This window comes from Apteryx mantelli, chromosome 6 (genome assembly GCF_036417845.1).
Source record: "Apteryx mantelli isolate bAptMan1 chromosome 6, bAptMan1.hap1, whole genome shotgun sequence".
Lineage (NCBI taxonomy): Eukaryota > Metazoa > Chordata > Aves > Apterygiformes > Apterygidae > Apteryx > Apteryx mantelli.
Window position 1 is genome coordinate 10,224,960 of NC_089983.1, and position 26,342 is coordinate 10,251,301.

General features: G+C 42.7%; 1 protein-coding gene across 2 annotated transcripts in view; it reads left to right on the forward strand.

Annotated features, from left to right (window-relative positions):
* IKZF2 (IKAROS family zinc finger 2) overlaps positions 1-26,342 on the forward strand; it is a 109,350-nt gene that overhangs the window by 52,165 nt on the left and 30,843 nt on the right. Inside the window, exons 3-4 of one of the 2 annotated variants that reach the window (XM_013952180.2) lie at positions 7,600-7,866; positions 17,801-17,968. In XM_013952180.2, coding sequence (XP_013807634.1) covers positions 7,600-7,866; positions 17,801-17,968 — 435 coding nt within the window. The remainder of the gene's footprint in view (positions 1-7,599; positions 7,867-17,800; positions 17,969-26,342) is intronic. The other variant, XM_013952181.2, reaches the window with a different exon arrangement.

The following is a 26,342-nucleotide window of genomic DNA, read 5'->3' on the forward strand; positions in this document are numbered from 1 at the left end:
ATTTGTGGTGAGCAAACAGCCATTCCTAAACAGTAAGCATTTGGGGCAAATTCTGGTTTAGACACTGCCATCCTTACTCATTCATACCAAGATGTTCCTTACTCGCTATCTCAGCCTTTGGACTTCAGCAGAGTTCTCACTGAACCCAGCTCAGAATTTCATCCTGTGATAGAGAAGGTATTTCAGGTCTTAATACTGCACTTGGGATGTTGTTTGCTTAAATCAGAGCCCTTCCAATTGTAACTCTGGTCTTTTCAGTTTGGATATTTGTATAAGCTTGTATAGTCATTTGAGCATAGAAGTTGTTCCACAGGTTTCACTACCGCAGTCCTCATTCCTTGTGTCTGGCAATGGACGGCTGGGTTGGGAGAAAAAACCTGGTATTTTAAAAATCTTGCTACTGAAGGTATTCAGTGAAATTGAGGGTGCCATTGCACATCAGCCAAAGCTGGTCTAAATCCAAGTGGTGTGCCCCTGTCCTCCCCTGACCCCTGCTTGTTTCAACACTGTAGTTCTTGTGACAGCACAGTCAGCCAGGTCAGGGACCTGATCTAGCTGAAAACGGTTGATTTTCAGTTGGATTAGTTTTCCACCCAGTTCCACTAGCACTGGCATCAGTAAAAAGGATTGGCAGGGGAAGGGGTGGGGAGCAGGAGCACGGCAACCATGGTTTGCCGACTAAAACCTAATTAAAGCTAGGTTTAGTATGCAAGCCCATCGTAATTTAAACTGAACTTGGGTGTAACAGACCTGTTAGTCTACACTTATGACACAACACCTCCAGAAGATACAAAATAACTACTCTGTTGCATTTAGCAAGAGTTTAAATAAATTTCAGAGGAAGCAGGCTTAAACTGAGATTCTTCAATGTGAAAACTAAAATTTTCAGAGATGCCTAAATAAGCTGATCATTTCTCACTGAATTTCTGGAGTATTAACCAGCTCCGTGTAAGCATGCTTGAAGAATCCCATTTGTAGCATGCTGTGAAGAACTCTACGTAGCACTTCTAAATCTCTTTCTTCCTTTCCTTCTTCTTAGTACTAGTTATAAAGTATTTGGCTTGATTTATCTGTGATGAATTGACATAACTCTGCTGAAGTTAATGTGACAACATGGTGTCACCACCTAAGACTCTCACTGGCTCAGTGGCCAAAAGCTTAATCTTCTGCAGCTTGCGATAGAGAAATTTGACACCCAGCATTGGGGATGTCCATGTATAAGGTAAGATGCCCTATTTAGGCTTTTTTCACTTGACTTGAGAAAAGAGTTGGGTAATTCCCCTTTCTTTGCAGGTGACATTCACCCTCATTTGTTCCATACAGATACAGCTTCACTTCTCTCTGAGCCTCCAGAAAACCTCAATCTACTGTGAAAGCAGAAGTGGCACTCTGGAAATATACCTTTCTAACCCCAAACCGAAACGGTTTCCATTAAATTGCTATTACGGTGGTCTTGCCCTCAGGTGTCATTTAAAAAACATCTTCCTTTCTCCTCGGCATCGCAGTTATATAACCTGAAGAAGCTGGTTTCGTGCCTGTACTGTTGAGCAGACCTGACTTTCCTTCTTCCTCAGCATCCCACCTACGCGGCTTTGGAATCTTTGCACCAAAGTAGCAAAAAGAGGAGGAGAGGCCTGCTTGTTTCTCAGGAGCTAGAAAGCAAATTAACTGGAAATTGTGTTTAATGTTGACCTCTTTGCCAAGTGATGTTGTCTCCCGTTGTGGCTCTGAGGTAACTATAGAACAGATTCTTGCTCAGTTTTACCTCTGTCCAGCTGGCATTTGCACCCCTTATACACATGCCCTTTTAAAAAGGGAAGATTAAATGTTTACGCATTTAATGACTCCCGATTAAGCCAAAGTTGATTTGAAAAGCCTCATTAATTAAGAGCCAAATTTTACCATCAACAAGAAACTCGGAGATGAGTTCTCTTTTCACTAAGACCCCTTTATATTGTTCCAGGAGCAAAGTATGTTTAAACTTGCATTAAAGTCTCACTACACTTCTGGAGTGGTGTAAACACCCTCTTTAAGGACCCTTTGGGCTCTCAGAGTGCTCTTAGAGTAAGCAAGAGGCAGCGCCGCATTGTTTGCACGTTTTGGCATTCCTTACCTTGGATTTTCAAAATCGTTCAGGTCTGAAGAGTTCTCGCTCCCTGCTCCCCCACCCCCCCATGCAATTAATTTTCATTTTACAAAACACTTGTCAGTTTGCCATCCTAGCTCTTAAAATTAAATGTATTTTGCTCACCATTACTGAGTGCTTTTACTAGTACAGAAAAGGGACTCCACTTCTGCGTGTTGCAGTGTTCAGGAACTAGATACCCAGGTTCAACACGTGGAAGAATTTGGGTCATTTTGTACTTGTCTTTAGCTGGCAATTACCTATGTCATTAATCCACTGCCTAGGAGAAGTTCGTGATTAAAATAGCCAGTTTCAGTGACCATTGACGAGATGATATGCAGAAGGTTGTGCTGTAGCTGCCTGTCATTGTGTTGCTGTAGTTAGAGCTCAGTCTCACTCTCCTAAAGGAAAATTAAGTTTTCTTAATGTCTTTGCACTTGTGGAAGCTCTGAGGTAAAGGCAGACATGGTATCCAGGCTTTGAATACTGCATTAGGTTGTGTGCTGGACAGGGAACCTGGAGCAGAGCCTGGGAGAGCTAACGCACCGTCCACCCCCCGCTCTCAGGCGTGCTTGCTTCGAGAACATGTTGTGTCCGTGTTAACTGCAAACGTCCTTCGCTGTGTTCGCCCACAGAGCCACCTCAAGGCTCTTCGGGGGCGACAGATTTGAATTTTGCCTCCTCAAGGATGAGTATCTGAAGCCTGGCCAAAGCTAGGCATTTCCTGCTGCCGAGAGAAGAGGAACTGGGAAGAGGCATGGCAGGGCTGAGGGGCCAGGCTTGCTTTTTCGGCTGCTCCTGGGGCAACAGGAAGAGCATGGTGGTGTGTCGCTGCTGCCAGGAAAAGCTAACCTCTAGCTGGAGACCACAAACCCTTGGTGACAGCAGCCAGCCTGGTTTTCCAAGGCCACAGACAAAATAAGCAATGACCTGGGATAGCGGATGGCAGAGGAGACAGAGGGGCATGGGCCTGCAGCCTGCTCCCTGTGCTGTTGTACAGAAGGAATTTTGTTCCATAGTGAGATTCGCACTCTAGCTTGCTTTTTTTCCCAAAAAGATGACCAGTGCTGTGCTTCCCAGCCCATCAGATCTCTCAGTAAGCCCTGAGGGATTTTTTTCAAGGTGTCACTTTTGACATGAAATGAATTTCCATGACAGAGGATGAAATACTAGGCATATTTTTCTTAGGTGGATCATCCAACTTCTGGTTTGTAGCGGCTCTAATTTGTGGGTGAAGAAAATATTTTGGTACTGAAGACTTGCCAAAATGCTGTTTAATAGGGAATTGCAGATTAATTAGCACTTATGAGACATTAACAATAATTGTTTTCAATTTGGCCACTCAAGATAAAGTGTGATTCGGGATCAGCTGGTTGGTGCTATGGAAAAGAAAGGGAAGAAAATTGCTGTGTGGTCTATTAAATATGTCCCATTAGCTTCTTGTTCATAGGTAGAAGCTTTTGTGGCTGCTGATCTCTTTCTCTGCAAGGTGCTGTTATGGACAGGAGGTGGTATATGACACAGAGTGGAGAAAAAGTGGAAGGAACTTGTACTAACTGGGGGGAAATGTTTGACTTCAAGTTCATGCTTTTGCAGTATGCTGGATTGCTGTTTATCCCTGCTATCTCTTTTGCTGTGACTTTTTAGGGAGAGTGCCAAAAACTTTAAAAAAAAAAATCCATTTACTTATTTATGCTTTGCTTTGCCAAGGAAGAGAAAGCCTGCCACTTTTAGCAAGTGCGTGAACAAGAAAGACAAAGGAACCTGGGGTGAAATTTTGATGTGGAGACTGTACATGATAAAGGATAGCCACAAATGTTCCTTCATACTTCTTTTCTCTTTGTAGCAAAGTTCATTATTCTCTCTGAGTTTGTGGCTGTAGGTGAAAACAAAGACAGTTCCATAAAATGGTTGTAGTTTCAAAGGCTGGCTGAGAACAGAGAAAATAAACGCCATGTAATTTAAGTGCATGTTTGTGTGCAGGCTATCGCATTGGCCTAATATATACGGCAGTATGATGTAAGGCAGCAGAGATGACCTGATTAGCAAAGCCCTCGCGCAGAGCTGAGGTGATCCCTGCTGCACCAGTGTTCCCCTCCTTGGAGACCTGCAATTAGTCCCAGCTGAAGGAAACCTTTGCACAGCAACAAGAGCTAGCGGAGGGTTTCTGAAAATGGCAAAGGCAACGGTGTGTGTTTAAGGTGAGGGAGGTGAGGGAAGTGAGAACAGTTAATAACCTGCACAACTTCCCAGAATAGCTGAAATATTGTTAAAGATGTGAGAGGAATTGCTTAGACTTTGTGAGCTATGTTCTCAGGAGTTTGGGAGCACCGGGTGTTTTGGAAGGTTGCATTTCAGCAAACAACTCACTCTGTTTTGTTGTGCTGTTTATCCTATTGGGTGAAAGCCAGCATTCAGCAGAAAGAAACACCGGAAGATCACTTACTGTATTTTGCCCTAGTCTGTAAGCTCTTACACCCTTGCTTTTATAGGTGCTGAGCAACCTGAGGTGCACAGACTTGAATGGGAACCAGGGGTGCTCCGCACTCATTGCAATCAAGTGTTTATTATTCCATGTCAAAACGGGTGAGACAGAAAATTATGCAAGTAATGTAAGGAGACATGTAAAGTACAAACTCTTTCCTTTCTCTCTCTCTTGCAAGTATCTATAAATGCACACCATTGGTATGAGGGTTTTTTGGTTATTTTGTGCATTACTGTGCAAGGAGAATGCACAGTCTTGTGGTAGCAATCTAGGGTTTTACGTGAGGAGAGCAGAGCTCTATTCCTGGCTCTATTGTAGTTACTTGTGTGGCCAAGTGTCTTGAATCCTTCTGCAGACAGCAAACCATTTATTTGGGCTTCACTCTCACGCTTGCTAAATACCCCAAAAGGCTGCTATTATTAGAGGGAACTGGCGTTCTTTAGCTCTAAAATTGTCCATGAATCACAGACATGGGCTTTACGCAGGGTGTTGGGCCTAGGACCTTGGTTTCTTGCTCCTAGCCCACAAAGCTGGCAAAGCTCCTGCTCTTCCTCCCTTCTGCTGAGCCCTCTGCCGAGGGTCCGTCTTCCTGGTTATGGGGAGCGTCATGGCTATGCTGCAGCACCCGCTCGCGGGCAGGCTTCACAGCAAATGCCGGATTGCTTCCCGAGCTTCCACGGGAACAGGCCCCTCACACTGGCCCCAATGGGAAGTTTGCATGTGGAGAACACATGCTCCATGGCATGAAGTAATTAATGTTCTCTAGATCCTCACATTTACTTCCTTCATGGGTTCTTGTCCATGCAAACACCCTCCCATTGACCAAGTTGTGCCTTTCTTCTTCTTGTTGAGGTGGTAGTTATCTTGCAGAGGAAGCTATTTAGAAAACTGTGTTTTGTCCTTTTGCAGGGAGTAGAATCATGCAAAAAATAGGAGATCTTTTTTATGACCAGGTTTGGGTGCAAGAAGTTGTTTTCTTCTGCATATTTCCCAACGTGAACTATCTGTCCCAGGGTTAGCACCATGGAGCAGAGAGCTGTCCCTGGGGGCCAGTGTTCTTCCTACCACGTTGCATGTAGGTGGAAATAGCCAGCTTGCCCCTAGGACAGTACAGCTGTGCGCTGCCCCCTCAGCAGAGGTTGTAGCTAAGTCACAGTTGAGCGCTCTATGTGCCATTGTTTCTTTTTTAAACAATAAATGCATCTCTGTGGCAACAAAATATCAATTCCCTTCTATAAATGACGTGCTCGGGTATTTTGTACTTATAAAACATTTTGATGACAGAGCCTGTGCTGATATTAGTCTGCTGTGATCTGTCTGTGTCCTTGTTCTGGATGGGCTTTGCTGTAACAGTACTTTCATTCCTTAGCTCCCATTAGTGTCTCAATGAATAGCGGAAGATGTATTTCAACAATGTTATGGTTAAAAGGCAGCATCTTGCCATTGTTTGGGCTCTGGTGCCTTTGTCCCTTTCATTGTGCTTTGCCTAGTGGTAACAATAATGGTTTAGCATTGCAACATCAACATCAGTCTCTGCGCCGTGTGTTTTCTTTAACTGTAAATTTGGAGGAAGGAAAGGGGAGAAAAGAAGACACAGGAGAAAGTGTAACTAATAGGGTTAGTTCTTCTGATTTTACCAGGACAGCTGTTTGAAACTGTGCTGACTCACAGTGATGAGACACATTTACTTCTAGTTCTCCTGTCTGGTTCTCAAGCCTCGGCGAGGCGAGCGGCTGCTCCGGAGCACACCTGCGAGGAGCTCAGGGACACCCGGCCAGTTCCGGGGCACACGTTTGCGTTCCAAATCCACTGCTGTCATCGGCACTCGTGCTAATGGCCTTAGTACAGAGGTCAAAGACTGCTTAGATATGAAGGCTGAATCACCTCCTTTTAAAACCCCTCAGCAGGATCAAGGCTTATAGAAACAGGCACGTGGGCTTGCCTTCTGGCTGACTGTGTGGATGGAGAGTGTGACTCTGGGACAGTCCATTCAGCAGTTTCCACCAACCATCAAAACATTGAGATGTGGGTGCCTGGTCGTTAAGACTCCTGTGCTGAGAGCACTACATGAAAAAGCCTGCTGCATTTATTTTTCTTTAAAGATTTGCTGATCCCGCAAGCTCTTGCTAGTTATAGAAGATTTGTACTGTGACCTAAGGATTGTAGAAGACAGTGGTGAGCCCAGCAGGCTAAACAGGCAGATCTGAAAGATCTTGAACTGCACTTATTTCACTTGCGGATGTAAATAAGCCAGCAGATTACATCTCACTTCAGGTCTGTTTGCCTTGGCAATGTCCCATTTACGTGAATCAGAAGATGGTAGCAAAAAAGCAGTAGAAGCTTGAATAGAGATTCTCTCCCCTCCATCAGGAAACTTGTCTGTGCAAGCATGGTGTTTTGGAGATTTCCGACACAGCCCACAAGCTTCATTAGGTCCAGGCGTTTTGCACAGTCTTGCTTGTGAAGTGGGCTTGTTTCTGTGAACTGACTGTGATAGTGCAATGCCGTTTCTTTGAAAGACTTCTGTGTCTCGGTGCACTAACACAAGGCAGGAGAGATCTGGAGGAAGTAGTGTCCGTGTCCAATTGATGTACTCTGCTCTTGCAGCTTCGACTTTGGTGGTTCCTTGAAAGGAAGGAAGACAGGTTTTGTGTTTCAGGTTGAGAAGCAGGAGATCAGTATTCAGTTCTCAAGCCTGCTATGTAATCTCTGCAACTTTTGGTAGGTCTCTGTGTCAGCCAGCCTTAATTTCTTAGGTGTAAAATAGAGAGCAGGAATTAAAAAAAAAAAAAAAAAAAAAAAGAATAGGCTTTGAGGGAGGATTCATGTGTAACTTGTGAATGCACTGCCTCGGTACAACAAGGCCCTTGTGTTGCTTTGAGCCTCTAGACTATGCTTCAGTACCAGTAACAGTAGAAATTTGTCATGGTATTAGCAGCTGGGAACTTAGAAAATACACATTTTTAATTATTATTGTTTTTTATTTCAGCAAATTCAGTAAAGCTAGAAATGCAAAGTGATGAGGAATCTGACAGGAAGCCCCTGTGTCAGGAAGATGAGATCAGGGCTCATGATGAAGGAAGCAGCCTGGAAGAGCCCCTTGCTGAGAATAACGAGGTGGTGGATAACAGAAAGATCCAGGAGCTATCGAGCGAGGGAGGAATCCGGCTTCCGAATGGTAAACTGAAATGTGACGTCTGTGGCATGGTTTGCATTGGGCCCAATGTGCTAATGGTACATAAAAGGAGCCACACTGGTAAGCAGCTGAAAGAAAATCTGATGACTGCCTGTGGCATCTGATGTTGATGTTACCTGACAATTATTCTCTCTTCCCTTTTCATTCGTGGGTAGCAGGAGGCTGGGGAGGGAAAAGAAGCGCTGTGTTGTTTTGGTTCTCCCCCTGCTCCCTACATTTGGGTGATGCTGTGTTGCTGGCAAGCAGGATGCTTTCTTGGCATTGATTACCAGCCTTCGCTTCTTAAGAGCAGCACAGAAGCCTGGAAATCAGCCTTTTTACTGTTCTTGACCAGCAGCAAGATGGTGAGAGTAATTCTCCATCATTGGGTGGCGGCGGGCTGGTGTGTGTGTGTGTGTGTGTGTGTGTGTGTGCATGTGCAAGGTTTTGGGTCCTTCAAGTTGAGCCTCACAGAGTTTTCTGGAGAGGCCCCTGGCAGCTGATCACAGGGAGACGGTGCCAACAGCTTTCTGGGGGTCCCGTTAATCCTCTGCAGGTGGCTGGGCATGGACGTGGGTGACCTGGCAAGCCTGGGCTTACCAAACCCCACAGAGGACACGCCTTACCTAGCAATCCTGGTGCCGGTGGGGGCTTGCTGCTTGTCGCGTGACAGCTCCATCAGGAAAACCTCACCTGAACTGCCCTCCTGGGCTAGCGCTTCGCCCCCCCGGCCAAGCAGATACCATTCTTGCACTGTTTTTTAATGCTTCCATTCTCCTATCATTTATTACTGTTACTACTCCTAGTGGTTGGAGGCCAAAATAGCTTACTAGGCTTATGGATTTGAGAGGTCAAGAGGAAGACAAAACCTTTGCTGTGTGCTGATTGCGTCTTTGGGCCCTGAAAGATGGTTCCTCCTGAGTTCAGCTACACTAGTTCGAGGTGTTACTGCTTTGTCACCACATGGCCAGAAAACAGGAAATTTCAGGGGAGTTTCAGCTAATTCAGCAAACTGCAAGCTGAGATAACTATGGGACTAGTACACGCTTACCTCTGCTGAGGTGGAAGTTAGTTATTTCCAACAGCAAAAAAGCACAGATGATGCCAGAAGACAATGCTGTTAAATCTTAGAGTCTATCTGGCAGAGCCTTTGATTCAAAAAAGCGCTTAAGCATTGTGCTTAACTTTTATGAGACTTAAGCACATGTAAGTCACCTAAAGTGCTACAATATATACTTAACTTAAGACACATGCTTAAATCTTATTAAGGTTAAGCACAGGGTTCTGTATTGGAGCCTCAGGGGGTGTTTGTGTTCTTCGTATTTTTGGACAAAATGAAAGATATTTCATTTTTTATCTCTCTCCAGTATTATTTAATGGGGTGAGAGAAAGTCTGTGCTCTCACTGTAACTGTGAGATATCTGCTAGGATATAAAAAGAAAAGTGGGGTTTTAAGGTAGGGTAAGAAAAGACTCTGTGTAATCCTGTTGTAAACCTAGTAGTTTGCAGTCAAGTAGTGTGCACTTGATGGGGAAGAAATCAATAGAAATTCTGAGCAGAGAAATAATAAATATATATTACATAGTTAATGCCCTGTATATAAGTTGTATTGATAATAACTTAGCATAAATGTATAATGCAAAGCATTGCAGTATCATTTATGATACGTTCATGATTTTAGACAGCAATTACAACAGGGGAAAAGCATTAGCTGGAGAACCAAAATCTTGATTAACAATTTGACGTGCTCTCACTAGGAAAGGGAAAGAGAGTGTTGCGGCAGAAAATGTAACAGACTGAGTACCCAGCTTTCAACCTCCCTAAAAGTTTTCTTTGGCGCTTGCGTATATGTGAGCATATGTATTGTAGGTGCATCAGAGTCCACATACTTGAACTTGAATGGCTAAATTAGACATGCTAAATTTAAATTTAGGTACTTAATTAAATGGACTGCATTTTTCGGAGATATTGAGTAACTACCACATCTTTGAAATACAGTCAGGCTGCCTTTTTTCATTTTAAACAAAACATGCAAATTCAAAGTGAACAGAGCAAAATCTCATCTGTGTGTGCAGGCAGGGACAACTGTACATGTGTATGTGTGTAACAGTGTAGGTAGGAACTACATAACTAGTGGCTTTTCCCTTTGGGCTCCTGATGGATCCTTATAGAGCTATGACTCTTTTCCCCTCTGAGCGCAGGAGCTGTGATGCATTGCTCTATACAGATGATTTCAAGCATATCGAAATGGCAGTCCTTTCAATGTGCAGCTTGGTGCTCTAATTGGTAATCCGTTTGGCAAATTTTGCGGGGGATTTTTTTTCCCCACTTTGTTTGTTTGTTTTTTAATACATGCTGCTGCCTCACTGTCCACAACAGAAGGAGAATTTTGCTTGGATTTCCGCATCCTTGATTTATAAGGAGTATTTTTAACATCCTGATAGCTATCCCTTAAAGTGGAGTATTTCACAATATGCTGGCACTTCCTCAGCCGCCAGGCGAGCTGGGCTGGCCCTCGCTCTGGGAGGAGCTGCCTGTGGGCAGCCTGGTTTTGCAGCCCAAGGGAGAACGGGGAAGGGAAGGGCCGTTGACCTGGTGAGTGGAAACGGGTGATATTCTTCATCAACTAACGCAGCTGGCACGTTAGTCCTTACCTCTGATGGCCAATTCGCGTACTCTTTGGGAGCTGACTCCTGCCTTACTCTCCCTCTTATCTGTACGCAGCCAAAGCAAGGCCTGCCCTGTTGTTTGCATTGGCAAAAATGAAAGCGCTTTTCCCTTCTCAAAAACCTGACGGCATTCTACGCAAATCACACAAAATACTGCGGTCCATAGTAGAGGCTGCATTTGCATGTGTGCTGGGACAAGGCTGCGGCTTCCCTTACGCAGGAGAGCTGTAAAGCAGCATGGCTCTGCTGTGCTACGGCCGTGAAGGGGCGCAGCTTGGCTTGGTTATTCCTCTGTGGCTGAGGAGCGGTCGTCGTCCCTTGCCTCGCTGTGACAGCTCGCTCGCCTGCAGGGAGGCGGAAGATAATCTGTGCCACAGAGAAGGCCAGAGCGAGCGGATGAGTTTTGTGTCCCATCGCTCATACGCTGGCGCAGCCGTTCGCTCTGATGCCGGAGGTCTCCCCCATGCTAGACAGAGCCGGGGAGCGATGCCCCTGCTGTGGTCCCTGGCTCCTCCGCAGCGGAGCCCCTGGTGCTGCACATCTGATACCGCGCGGCACGGCGTTTCTCTGAGGCCCTGGCAGTTCAGGTAAAGCATTTGTGTAATCTGCATGGCCATCAGGAGAAAGCCTTTCTATTTATTTGTCATTGCTGACAGAAAATAAATAAAACGCTCAATACAGGAATTAAGTGTGATGCACTCGCTGCTTTAGTGAGCTGGGAACCCCCCGCCCCCTCCCACGCATGCCACCCACTCATGTCAGGAAAGTAGCGTGTTAGGCTTGATCTGTTTTCCTCCTCTCCCATACTATTTTCTTTTGGTCAGAATTTCCTTATCGGCGTTTTTTGTCACTGCGGGAGATGACTGGTCACATAATATTGTCGTGGGATACTCGGGGCGCTTGTGTCGGGGAGTACTGAGGAAAGAGGAGAGGAAGAAGTTAAGGTCAATAATCCAATTTGTCTGAGGTAACGGAAAGCAACTCCAGTGATTATTCGCCTCTTCTGGCTCTTTCCCAGTGGGCCAGAATTAAAATTTCTTACTGCCTCGGTTCTGGTTTGAGGCCCCGTGAAGTGCTCTGCCTGTTGGCACCACGGCCCCCTGGGCGTCTGGGGGTGCAAGGTAGGGCTCGGCAGGCAAAGGGGACAGCGGTCTCACCCCATGCTCGCTTGGTGCTGCTGAAGTATTATTTCTGTGTTTCCTGGGATGCTAACTTCAGGAGCATCTCAGATCTTTGCTTGCATTTCACATGCATCTTGGTGCCACGAAGTCAGTGAAATGAGATACATCATGTGCCAGGGAGGAAGTTTTTCGAGTTCTGCTTTAACGTGGATTGCATTATAATTGAACATACACGGTGCTGTAACTCTGAATGGTTTTCTTTTTTTCATGCAGGGTTCAGACTTTTGGGACACAATCAATAAACGAGGAAAACCCAATCATGTTTTTCAGATTTCTATGCTTAAAGTGGTTAACCAGGAATGAATTTAAACAAATGGTCATTATTAACACATTACAATTAACTCCTTTGGACTGCTTGTCTTATTCTTCTAGTAGAAAGGTTTTATTTGGTTTAATTTGTAATTTGTAACCTAGTGCAGAGTCCTACCTCTGGCAATATGAATTGACTTGGCACTGAAACAAAAACTGTAGGGCCAAATTTCTAAAAGTGGTATTTTCTACTTACCTTCCTAAATAAATTGTCTAATTTTTCTAAAAGTCTCATTTCTTACTTAGGCATAAGGAGGAAGAGCTGAAATTTTCAAAATTGCTCTCTATATAAGGGTGTATTTTACTCTTAGTACTCAGAAGCTAAGCCCTTCTGATAGTTTCACCCATTCACTTAAGGATTTGTTCTCTTTTAAGACTGTGGTCATAAATACAGAGGACACTTGGAAATCACCCAAGATTTCCCAGGAATTTTTCATGAGGGATTTGTCACTACTGTTTTGTAATAAGTTGCCCTGTCTGGAAGTAGGACTTTCTCAACAAGAGGCAACTGAAATCACTGGTTGTGAGTGCTGTGCAGCCAGTTAAATGAATCTAATAGAACAGTAAGTGTATAGACTAGATAGTCTCCAGAAAAACAAGTAGAGAAATGGAACAAATTCTGCTGCTCTGTATTTTGCTTGGGTAAAGGCACATTGCTACTTGTTGCCTGTCAGTACGTTAGCAGTGCTGCTCGCATTTCCTTTGTGCTCCTGGGACAAAACAGAATCACAGCAGTTGCACCATCTGATGAATCAGAAGTGTTTCATTTAACTGAATATTAACAAAAAGCCTGCTATGGAAGGGTAGAAATCAGTATTATTAGTATGAGCAAATACTTTCTTGCAGCTGCATGGGCATAGTAATTTTGCATTAAGAGGTTAAAAAAATGCTTTTTTAAAAGTACCTAAGAAATCCGTTTTGTATCAGAAGTGTGTGTCAAGCATAAAAGGCAGAAATCTCAGCTATATATTTAACAAGGACCTGATTCTTATATTTAGAAGGACTCCATCTTCGCTTTCCTTGGTTTTGTAAAGAGACTTTAAAATTGATGTTAAAAAAAAAAAAGTAATTAAAATCTTCCCATGAAGAGACTTGAACACTGATGTAGAAATAAAGAGGCCTCACTGTTGATGAGGATGACCAGTGTATTATTCTGTGAACAGCTCAATTTGAGTTCAGTGGGACAAAAGTTACAAGGGTTATGAAAATCTAAATCTCCTTTGGTTGCGAGGTCTGCGGGCGTAGTGTGTTTCAAAAAACACGTGAGACTGGAAATCGGTTTCCCGTTCCCAAATTTTTCATTAAAGATTTTAAGCTGTAGAAAACAACATAACACTTCTGATTTAGGAAAGCAATTGATTCAAAATAGAGAAAACTTAAAATATTTTAGCTCTCTTTGGAGAGTTATGAATTTCTTCTCAAATATATTGCCAACTGCTTGGGACAGACTCTTGTTTAAAAACGTTTGAACAGTTTTGGATATACTCTTCGTCCTCGGTTAAATTTGTGTTTTGATACACAAAATGTCACTGATCTATTTTGCACTGGTGTGAATTACAAAGAAGAGTAACTCATACTGAAACTTCTGCGCAGCGCTTCCGTGCTAAGGCAGTAAGGGAGAGTTATTGTACAGGGAAGTGTTCCAGTTAAGCAGAAAAAGGAGTTGGTCTGCTTTTTGAAATACAGTTCAAAATATGCATGGTAAAATGTGGAAATTATTAATAGGAAGTTAATAGGTTCATTCTCCTGGTTTCAGGTTGTATCAGATGGCCAGTATTCATTTCTTTTACTATGAAGTCTCCAGCTAGATACCATATAACTAAAGTTATTTGTGATAGGACCATGTCTTGTTAATACCCCAGACCCCCTTGGTCCGCTTTACTTTTCATTTTCATATTTGTTTACACAGCAGCAAGCGCACTTGTGTGCTCTAGATACTAATGCGTCTAAATAACAGTAACATTTCACTGCTACTCTCTATGGAGAAGAAATAGCTATAATGGATGCATGTTGGGCAATGAATTTGGAAGTTTCATCAGGATTTTACTGTAACTTGGTTGTAAATATTTGAAATCAAACCTGTTAATAGTTTATTTAACTATAAAACTGTAAAAGCCTGCAATTTTGTTTAAATTAACAGAGCTGTTCCCTGGCACAAGCCCCTGTCACTAAGCCTTTAGGAAAGATAATAGTTTGCAGCTCTGGCTTAGCTTGCCTTGTCCCTTCCTGAAGTAACTTTATATAATTCAATTCTCTCTGCTGAGAACTGAAAGTATTTTTCAGGCTTTCTTGGTTTTGTCTGACTTTATATCTTAAATCTGGAGCTGAAAAGAAACATCTTTTTTGTTTGGTTAGCTGTACCTTCCCTTCTCCCCACGCAGGGTTTTTATTTCTCTTTAATCATTTGGCTTTGAGATTTTTCTGCCCTGTTTTAGCTTTAAAATAGAGAAAACATTTAATACTTGAAGTAGACTAAAAATATTTTACATTAACATACTTATTTCTACTGTCCAGTGTTAAGAAGCTCTCTTGGTCACACTTAAGTACATGTCCTTCTTAAAAGGAGTTTGTATTTTAATAAATCAGTATAAGCATGTAGAGTCAAAAGGTAAATACACAGATAATTATAAATGGTGAAATGCACACTGGGCTTATATTTGTCATGAGCCTGCTATAGTCATGTGTGCAACCTGTTTAATAGCTCTGTAGTTTTTGATATGTCTGTGCTGCAGTCACCTCCCCCCAAAATTTTTTAAGCCCATTTGCTGATGTGAGTCAGGGACTGCCCTGTAGAGGAAAAAGGCCCTTAGATGCTGTGGAAGTCCAAAGACCCCTGTTTAACCGAGTGCTCTTGTGTGCAAGTCTCCACGTCGTGGCAGCCAGGTTGCTACCGTCCCGTACCACCGTTTGAGGCCTACCTAAGCCTGGCCTGATAATCCTTCATAAAGGATCCGTTTTGATTATTATTAACTGAATCTTAGAATGTGGCGTAGTTGTTATTAGTGGCCCTTAGTTTGAAGCACGACTAATTTCAGCCTGCGAAGGAAACCTTTCACTTTTCTCAGAAGCGTAAGCTAAGCGTACCAGGGTGTCAGGGATGTTATTTTATCTATTAGGAAATAACGGTAATACCAGAGAACTGCTGACAAACCTGCCAGGAGAGGGGAGCAGGAGGAAGAAGTGGAAAACAGGCTTCCCCACCCAGCAATAAGGCGTCGAAGTGGTACAGGAGGTTGGTTTGCTAGAATCTGAGGTGGGCAGCAGACCGCAGAGTTTTTGGAGAACCTGCCACATCGTCTTGCTATTCAGTCTTTGCTTTTTATGTGCGCCCTTCTATTAGATAACTGCCTCTCAGGTTAACTATACTGAATGTAAAAGCTGTTAATCAGTAGTGCAAATGTGGGGCTAAAATGAATTGTCATCCCACACGCCTGCAGTTTAAACAAGTGGCAGGAAACAAGTGATTGGGCACAAGTATAATAAACAGATCAAAAGAGTTATTTACCCTGATTTAAACCAGTAGGAAACAGCAATTCATGCTGATTTTAAGTTAGATATAGAGAGTATCAGATTAGTTAAGGTAAAACGTGCTATTGTATCGGGTTGTGTCTGTGGCAAGAAAGGAGCAGACTATTGGTGACTTTGTGATGCTGCTGAACTATAGTGTGGTGATTATTTGAATTCGGGGCCGAAGGCTTTCGGCGTCTCTTCAGCTGCCAGTTTATTGAGGAATAATACTTGCTCATATGTGGCCTCCAAGAATATCAAAGATAAGCTGGTGATGCGGTGGGTAAAACACATCAACTGCACAGTTTTAAATACAGCAGGGAGTGAAAGGAAAGACTTCAGACTCGATAAGAAACTTGCTGTCTTCTTTTATGTTGTCATCCTGAAACTGAAGCTATCATTCCTGAATACTGAGAAACGTGTGAAAGGAAGGGGTTTTGCCTGTTTGTTCAGACAGCGAAAGTAAAACAGAAAAGAAAAAAAATATATTTTTTTTTTCTTAAGGCAAACTCTTTACATATCTCAGTTATGGGCATTTCAGAATGCTACAAAAGATGATGATGATGGCTAATCAGGTCCTTAAAGTGTATTGTGAAACTTTAGAAAAACACAAACTCTTTTATCAATTCCAGTGAGCTCACATTCAGCTTACTGGAAAGAGGTTTGTGCCCCAGTTTCCTATTATTACTTCATGATGTTCTTGGGAAGGTTGCAGGAGCCTTAGTATTTTCTTCAGTGAATCTGCAGTGGTTTAAGATGTAATTATTTCCAGCTAGTACATGTGAACTGGAGTTGCAGAGGTATGGCAAATATATATGGCACACATTCCCATCTGCTGCCCTTACTTGCTGAACCATAATGTCTGGCAGTGATTTAAACCAGCAAAGCAAGGATTGCTAGAGGACATCTGTACGAGCTCTCTTTGAAGAGTTCTCTTCTTCCCTCTCCTTCCATTTGAATCAACAGACATATGTTGGAATTTACACTAGACATGTGAACTACTTTGATAAAAAGGTACCATTAATTTTGTCCAGCAAGAGAGTGATCATTTTAAGGCAATTGAAGAAAGTTTTGGAAAGATGTGACAGATAGCAGAATGGTAATTTTTCATGAGAGCTGTGCTTCAGGGTAGCTAATTCATCCTCAGAACATCCCACCATAATTTGACCAAGGCTCTGTAATAGGTGATATGCTCAAGAAATGAATGAGTGCTTACATCTGAAATCTGATGTGCAAGAACCTTGTTGAATTAGGGCCCTAGCTGGTAAAAACATATTGGTATCTCTAAAGCCTAGCTGCAGTAAAGCGCTTAAGCAAATGGCCAGCATGAGATGTATGCTTCTGCCCTATTGATTTGCACTGTACCCAGCAGGATGTGTACACGATTGGAGTTGAATGTGTGCCCAAAAATGTTGAGACAGACCGAGTGTCCTCAACAAATGGTGGCATAAAGTATGGTTTTCATGTCATTGCCCAAAACCTTTGCAAGTCTGTCAGTTTTTTTTACCTAAAGAAAAATTGGGGTGTTTTGTTACACTCCCAGTCCCAGCCATTCAGGGCAACTATGAACGTTTAGCATTACCATAGTCTTTGTGTGTGTGCATGAATGTATGGAGTGAAGGGAGAGGGTAAGGAATTGAGTCTCTGTTTAAACAAAAAAAAAAAGAAAAAAACCAAAGCCTAAAATTTTTTGCGTCAAAGAAATCTCATGAATTAGTTTTATGGAGAACACAAATTTGCTTATTTCTCCCTTTTTCTTGGGTGAGATTTTTCTCAGTGTTTGTTACCTCCCAAAACTTTGTAGGCCTGATCCTCATTTGCATCAAATCTCTTTACACCACTCTAGCAATTCAAAGCACCCTTTAAAAAGGGATTTGAATTAAAATATAATGTAAGCAAAAGATTTGGTCTAAAGCAAAGACCTGAATATCTGTCCAAGACAAATTGTTATGATTGGTTCTAAATACTTACATAGATTGGATCTGTACTAAAAATAAGTGCAAAACCATAGAGATAAATACCACAAAACCACAGCTTTGGATCTAAATTTTGAACAGATCTCATCTTTTATGAAGGATAAAACCTCTGAGGTTCAGAACTTTATGAAAATCAGGCTGCTTTAATCACCTCAGGCTGATGCTGCAAAAGGGAAGTGCCCCAAATCACTACTGGAAGCTTTGCCTGTCGTACGTAAGAAACAGCCTCTAACTTTAATAAATTCCACACGAGGGTGTTAGTGTGGAGAGTACCTATGTAAAATAGCACTGTTACAAAGAGTGGGATAGGGGCTTCATGCATCTTCTGACTTTTTTTTTTTGACAGCTCTTTCCCTTCCATTTGCTCTTCTAGGTGAACGCCCCTTCCACTGTAACCAATGTGGAGCTTCTTTTACCCAGAAGGGGAACCTGCTGAGGCACATCAAGTTGCACTCTGGGGAGAAACCGTTCAAATGTCCCTTCTGCAGCTATGCCTGCCGACGGAGGGACGCCCTCACAGGACACCTCAGGACGCACTCTGGTGAGCCTGCCTTCTCTGCTCTTCCCAGTTGTTTCTTTTCTTGTCACTGTTCGAGTGAAGTGTGCTGTGAAACTAACTGCCTGTTCCTGGTGGCTCTGGGTCTGTACCATCCTCTTCAGATAATGCAGATCTGAACTTTGGGAAAGCCTTGATGCGAATCAGAAAAGTTGTGGTTCAGCCCCACCTCTTCTTTTGTGCAACTGAGCTCCTCTGCTGATGCTATCACACTTCCCTTTGAACGTCTCCTTGGGTGTATCCAGACTTTGCTGTCAGATTGTTTTGACACTGTAGGCCCCAAAGTGGCTGTGAAATTCCAAAGATCTCAATGAATAAATTCTTGCTTTTGGAAGTGTGCTTTGGTGCAGTTCATACCTATTTCTTCATCTAATAAATGCCATATGCTGGTAAAGTTGAGACTTTCTTGTCTTTCAAAATCCTAATCGTGTTTTTAGTTCAGTTGCATCTCGCTGTAAAGTCCTAATTCATGGCATCTACAGCACTTACCCTAGAGGAGAAGGTGGAGGAGAGAGACTGGATTTTTCCTTGCCATGAGTCTACTCAGTATAATTTCTTGACATGTTCTAAAGAAATTACTATCATGTGACTGCATGTTAATAGTCATCTTGGTACTCCTGATGATCAGGATCGGACGTGTTTCTAGTCCTCATATGCTAAACCAAGGGGCTGTATCCTCCTCACTTACTCATTTGCGTAGGGTTCTTGAGTAAGATCTTAACTTGCTGTGTTTTTGTCTCCTAGGATGTTCAGTTTTTCTGTCCAGGCCATTTACAGGAGACTGTGTTTTTCAGTGTTGAATGAGCAGAGATAATTGGACTGGTTAGAACTGACACTATTACAGATGAACTTTTTTAAGGTGTTAGCAAATGTGTGAGTACTGAAACACCGTGGTTGAAGTGCAGCTGCAGACAGAACTCTGCGTGTGAAAATGTCATCATGGAGCTTCCTGACTCTTTATACACATTTCTTCTAAAGGATTGGCCTCACTTCAGTAGAGCTTACTGTTTTATAAGAGCGTTAGATTCGTTTTTTAGATTGTTAGATTGTTTTGTTTGTTAGATTCGTACAGAGTCGCCTTTACACGTGCAGGAATCAGAAAGGATAAAGTAGTAAGGTTCTCCAGGTAGATTTCTGAGAATGTCGGTAGCTGTATTGATGCTAACGTAGTTCTGAAAGAATGCCTGAGCTTCCAAGGAGTGCAAGCACGGGACTAGGCTGAGAGAATTGCTTGAGCGTTGTCGGCTGGGAGGATTTGATCTGAAAGTCAGAAGGGGAAGCGTCTGTGGAACAGTGAGTTGTAATTTCACACATTTGACCATAGCAATAGTTTCAACTTGAAATTTAGTAAGAAAGAGAACTTGATAAAAATATTCACAATTAAAAAAAAATAAAGGGAATCATGACATAAAATAACCCACATTACAAAACATGAACATTGTGGTTGAAGATTGTTTTCATAATATGAATATAGATTTTGTTACCTAGATACAGCCATTGATAGAGATTGTTTGTGTTTCCTGTGTGAAAACTATGTGGCTGGTCTTTGTACTTTTTGCATGAGGATAAATATAGGTAAGGTGTGGGATTTTTGGAAAGGTGTGGAATTTTCAAAAAGCATCTAAGCTGCTTAGGCATACAAGTCTCACTGGAGCTCTTTCCCTAACTGAGTTAGCTGTGCTTGGCTGTGCTCTCTTTGCAGTTTTATGTTTTGTTTTCAGTGGAGAAAGTGCCATCACTCTAGCTAATCAGGTACATCACTTCTGAGCGGAGGTCCAGGAGGGACAGACAGGTGCTCCCACAATACTCTCCAAGGCAATTCTTAAAGTAGCGCTCCCAGATGAAGAGTTAAAGACCTGGCACGTTGCCCTAAAAGCTGGCAGCCACCTATATGAAGGTAGAATGCCAGTCTGAATGTGAGCGTGCAAGTTAAGGTGTCTTTCTGTCTCTGCCATATAGGCAGCTTTGCTTGGTGTATGCCCACATATGTGAACTTGGTTCTTGGAGAAGATGGGTAGGTATTCCCTAAAGATTTTAAACCGTTTCGCGTTAGGGTGCTATCCAAGCACTTTCTGCTTTAAGAAAGTAAACATCATACTCTGTAAGTAGACCTTGAAGGTATAACAAAATTTAGTAAACTTCACCAAATCTTCGCCTCTTCTGCCGTTTCAAACCAGAAAAGAGGATATTTGATAGATGAAATTTAGAATGAAGAGGATAAAAATTATGTTGAAATGTGAGACTTCTCTGTTATTTTCATGTGGTACATTTATATCTAATGGAGGTGAGTCTGAATATATTTTTAAGAGGAAAGCTCTTTAGGTCAGATCCTCAGTTGATGTAAGTTGGAATTACATCCCATAAGTAGAGAAAGTACTGTTATTTTGCACCAGCTGAGAATCAGGCACATAATTTCAAAAATGTAAGAAAAATATTATTTGTTATCTTGTATGTCCCTTTTTTCTTTGAATAAGAGAATGCTATTAATCAAAAAAACCCACGTTTTTCTTCCCAAGAATGTTTTAAACGACTTATTCTTTATGGAAGGCAGACTGTGCAAGAAAAGAATTGAAGAATTTTGTATATCTTTTTTTTTTTTTTCCCCTCCCAGGTAATTCAATCTGTGAATTTGAAAGCACTTTATTTGTGTCATCACTTAGTTACACCCGCTCACTCCTGCCAGTTAGTCAATTTTTCCTGTGCTTAATACAGGCTTGCATACAGCAGGTTGCATACAGCAAGACAGGAGAGGTGAAAAAATAGGGAAATATAATTACAAACAGAAATTAGTGGAAGCATCTCGGAGATATTTGAAATCACTGAAACTACTATTAATTGAAAAAAATTAATTTTAATTTGAAAGTTTCTCCCCTTTTTTTTGGGGGGGGGGATATTTTTGCTCATGCTTGTTAGTAGTATTTCCTATATATGTCAAAGTGTTTATGAACATCACAATCTACATTGTGCCTCCTTTTCTCATGCAGAATATTATTTTACTATATAAGTATTCCCAGAATGAGAGGTTACTAAAGTATTGCTTCGTATCTGTAATGCTGGTGCTGTTTAGCCCTAAATAATTAAGGACTTATCTTGCAGTTATTTGCTTCTGCGACTATTTACCTTTTACTGACGTATACAGTTCTGATGAACTTTGTGTCTATATTTTCCTCCCACACACTGCTTCTTTGATTTCAGGAATATAATGATGCCTTCAGGATGCCAGTAGGATAACGCCTGGGGAGAGATTAATGCGTAGAATACACTAAGAGCGGGCATGAGCCTGAAGGTACTTGTAGGACTTTCAGGAGTTGTCTTCAGAATTAACTCCATAGTCCCACTACACAGATGGTACGAGAGGTGCCTGGGTGGGCTTTCAGGACATGGGTCTAAAGACACGCTGTACAGGGCTGGGGCAAAACTTGGGAGCCGTGTCCTGCAGGACATACTTGACCAACCAGCAGGGACTGGCTTCACCTTGCCTAACTTTTGGTCTACAAAGAGGAAGACATTCAGTCAAAGCTAATCTCCCGGGGACAGTTGCAAAGTACCTTCCGTCTCACCCTGAGGCATGTCCATATCCCCCCATCCTCTAGAACTGGACAACTAGATGCAGGCAGCTATAAGACAGATGAGACAAATCCTGCGGTAGGTGATTAATGAACAAAGCAGAAGTTTTAGGGAAGGAGGTTGATCTGACAGCTAAATCTGGTGGATAAAGCACCTAAATGATGACCTTGTACTTTGAAAGAAACAACGTATGACCTGATGCTGTTTTACCCTGAAAAGTCAGGTGTCCTCAAGTGGGCACGTAAAATGAGCAGTTATGTTTTGACATGAATTTCTCGTGTGTAAAATGGAGACAAGTCAGCCCTTCCCTTGTGACACTTTTGTAAATGTAAGTTCTCTGATAGTTATGAAGAAAATCAAGACTCTAATGATGAGCAATCTAGAAAAGCTTATAGAAAACATTTAATGCATTAGTTTTCAGAGTACGGTTGGCTAGTAAGCAGTAAATGAGGGATAGGATCACGTGCTGAGGATAAACAAAATACAGACTAGGATTTCATTAAGTGAGAACCATCTATCCATCCTTTGCACTAAGCAAGGATGGTCCTATGGAGAAATTATTACTTGATTTTGTAATTAAAAGACTGTCTGATCATGCATACACACAGACAGGCCAAATGAAGCCTTCTCAGGCAACCTTAATTCCAGCATTTCCTGATTTTTCAGTCTCTGTCTTGGCAACTTTAATCACGTTCCCTTGCTGTGGGAATATGTAAGTGTTATTCATATATGAAAGCAGTTTTACTGTTTATTTCTTCCGAAAAACTGAATAGTCAGATTGTTATTTCTTCCTGTCACAGAAGCTTTTCCTCACGATACATTTTAAAATTGCTTCCAAGCTACTTCTTTCCTGTTTAGAAAATGATTTTTCCCTTTTCTGCTTTTAACAAATACTTGCTTTTTCCTCCCCCTCTTCTTCCTGCGTTGCTGCTGCACGGTGTTTGTTATTGCCCAGCTCTTCAATAGCACTGAACTAATGGTATCATTTTATTTGCAAAAGAAAAGCAGTGAAGCATTTGTTTTGAAAAGAAAGGCCTAGGCAAAAACTCCCAACAGCACGATCTTAGCAAAGTATGTACAGTGCACAAGATAAGTAGCATGTCTAATTAAGAAGGAAGATGCCCCAATTATGGAAGGGTAGTTTAGTAACTCTTTTTACATTTCTCAGTTTGCAAGTTTCTCTCTCTCTTTATCTTTTTTCCCCATGAGAACTTTCTTTTCAGCTCCTCATGTCTTAGTGAGCCATACTAGACATCCCACATGCCTGCAATTAATATCGTCCTTTACGGCCTTCTGTGTTGCCCATGGCTCTCGGCAGTAGAATCTTTTCTTAGGGGAGAGGAGCAGTGATGTTTGTGGGTGCGACTGTGTGCTCAGAGGCAGAAGGAACCTGGTTCCGAATTCTGACAAAGCACCTGACTCAGTATGTATCTGAGAGAGTCGGCCCACCTATGAGTGTCCCAGTCCAGCTGAAAAGCTGGGTGAACAAGCACGTTTCAGGTGCTGAAAAACACACTGCGTGAAGCCCTGCCTGTCAAAAACCAATGAGAATTATTGAAACAGTGGTAAAGGTGGTTATTAAGAATAATGAACAGTTTGTTTTAAACTGCTATTTTCATTTTGAAGAGACTTTTACCACTGTTAACACCTCCACTCTCAAAAGGCCCAGGTGAAATCAGTATCTACTCTGTAACCACATTTTTGAGGACGGGAACATCATAATTAGAAGAATCTTGGGACCTGAAATTCTCATTACACCCTGAGCTGGACTGACTTAAATACATTGTGAATGGGAAAAAATTTCATATGAACACGTAGGACCCCATCTGAAAAACCAAGCAAGTATGTGAAGGAGCGGAGGTGATATTTTGCATACAAATCCTAGTTCTGCAAATAAGTTAGCAAACAGCATCTTTCCCCAGTTGTGATGAGCCAGTGGGCATTTATTCTGTTGATCAGATACTTAAAACTCTGTTTATTCAGGCAGAGCTTTTCTTCTCTCAGGTTTTCTTATACTGTTTCAGTTAAATTCAGTTAATCTCGTCACAAAATCATTTTATTTTCTTATCAGACTCCAGGTTCTAAACTGTTATTAGCGTGTACACAATCCTGAAGCAGCTCTGTTTTCTCATTAATGCTCCCGGTACCTAGAGGCCTTCATTCTGTGTTGCAGAGTCTCTAAAATCTTTGGTGTTGTGCTTTCAATATTGTTTATATGTCCATTTTTGGAAGGTAAGAAGATCAAAATATGTGCAAGGGTAGGATTTTGTTGGATACACCAGGTCTTTCATCCCCTGGGCATCCGAAGGTGAAGTGTAATCCTCTGCATAGCCAGCTTGTATCCCATGTTTCACTAAAACCCCATCTGAACCTGAACCTGGAAGTGGTGTGGTCATTTTAACCTATAGAGCACTACTGTGACAAGTATTAGAGGAGAAGGACCTGGGAGTGCTGGTGGACACCAAGTTAACCATGAGGCAGCAATGTGCCCTTGTGGCCAAGAAGGCCAATGGTATCCTGGGGTGCATCAGGAAGAGTGTTGCCAGCAGGTCGAGGGAGGTGATCCTCGCCCTCTACTCAGCCCTGGTGAGACCACATCTGGAGTACTGCGTCCAGTTCTGGGCTCCCCAGTCCAAGAGGGATGTGGCACTACTGGAGCAAGTCCAGCGAAGGGCTACAAAGATGATTAGGGGACTGGAGCATCTCTCTTATGAGGAAAGACTGAGAGAGCTGGGCCTGTTTAGCCTGGAGAAGAGAAGGCTGAGAGGAGATCTTATCAACGTGTACAAGTATCTGAAGGGAGGGTGTCGAGAGGATGGGACCAGACTCTTTTCAGTGGTGCCCAGCGACAGGACGCGAGGCAACGGGCACAAACTGAAACACAGACAATTCCATCTGAACATGAGGAAAAACTTTTTCACTGTGAGGGTGACAGAGCACTGGAACAGGTTGCCCCGAGAGGTGGTGGAGTCTCCTTCTCTGGAGATATTCAAAACCCGCCTGGATGCAATCCTGTGCAATGTGCTCTAGGTGACCCTGCTTGAGCAGGGGGGTTGGACTAGATGATCTCCTGAGGTCCTTTCTAACCTCAGCGATTCTGTGATTCTGTGATTAGTATCAGCTATATGAAAAGATCATCTTTTATGTGCTCAGAGTTATCTCGGCATGCAAGTTTTGTCATGCTAAGCCTTTTTTATGGGGCGTAATTATCACTGAAAAACCAGCTTTGACATAAAGATGCTGTAAGGTCATGATCTCTCCAGAAAAAAGTACGCTTGGACTCTGTTTTTGGGGGGAACTTGTTCTGAAAAGATACAGTTCCACCCAAAGCAAGAAGTATTCACTTTCTTTTGCTTGTTGTACCTTTAAAAGTCTTCAGATTCCATAAAGATTCCCTCGTAGCTGCAGTAGTTATGAATCAATCCTCGACTGTTAAACCCAAGAGATCTGTTTCCTATAGATAAGACAGAAATAGCAGAAGTGGTCCTGGTGAGCAAAGGTAAACGTGCTGTGTACCAGCCTCATGAATCTCTCTTGTAGAAATGGGTGTCAGCTTTTTTTCCTTTTTTTTTTTTTTAGTGTGTGTCTGAGATGACAGGGAACAGCAGCTGTACAGCTCCCTGCCTCCTGTGCTGCCTCAGCCGCAGTGTAAGCAGGAGGTGTCCTGTTGCTTTAGTGCTTAAGAGCTGCTTGCAGATTGGTGAACAGAGAAAGGCTCGCCCCCTTTTCCAGTGATGAGACACACCAATACTATGAGAATATTCTAGTTCTGAATATCAGTTCCCAGCAAGATTGCTAGGTGCTAAGATTTATTGTGGTATCTGAGAGACGAGTCTCATCCCTCCTGCTGTGCCACTTGGTGGAAGGTGGCCTTGCTACGCCTCTGCCACCTGCAGTATTACCAGCAAATCCCCCCTTCTTTGGCAGGGAAGAGCAAAAGAGAGAGGAGGTCTGGATGAAGGTTGGACTGTCAGTTCCTTTCCCTGGTTGTCCAAGTTCTCTCTCGTTAATGAAATAGGGTAGCAGAGCTACTGTGCGTTCGGTGTCAGGGTAAGTCTCTGGACCCTTGACAAGGAAGGGTTTTGTGTTAAGGTAGGAGGTCCTGCCCTCCAAAATGGATAAGAAGTTGGAGTCCTAATGCCTCCAGTGCTGCAGCCTTCACCCTTACCCTTACCTTCGGACCTCTTGAACCTGCCATTGTGTTGCCTCATTCGGAAGGTCTAATAGCACCACAGTACTTAGGGGTAGCAAGGTCCTTGTTTGGATGGCATCAGCATGGTGCACGATTCACATGGGATCATCCCATGTTAATTTTGACTTGTCCCTTTCTTCTTCATGTGCCGTGCGTGTCCCAGGGTGGAAGAGCGTGTCTGGTACAGGACTGCTGACGTGTAATTTTCTGCCTGTTTTCTGTCTCCCCTTCATGTTAACAGTTCACATCCTGGCATTGGCAGCCGGATTCTGTTTCTGTTTGTGTAGCTCAGGCCATACAGCTACAACAGAGCACCCGGTCCTGCCCTATTGGGCTGCTATTTGAAGAGAAGATGGACATTTCTCCAGTGCTGGGTGATGTCAGCTTTTATGCCCGCCATCCTGCTCTGGAAAAACAAACGAGACAGTGACTTTCTCTTTCCTCCGAGTTTTTATCCTGCCACAGTACAGTATGTATGATTTCACTAGCATCGAAAAGGCAGATGGATGTGACCAGACTTCTGCTTATGGAGCAGCAGTCCTTCTAAACTGCATGCCTAACCTATTCTTTAAACATCCAGAGAGGCTGTTTCTATTGCTT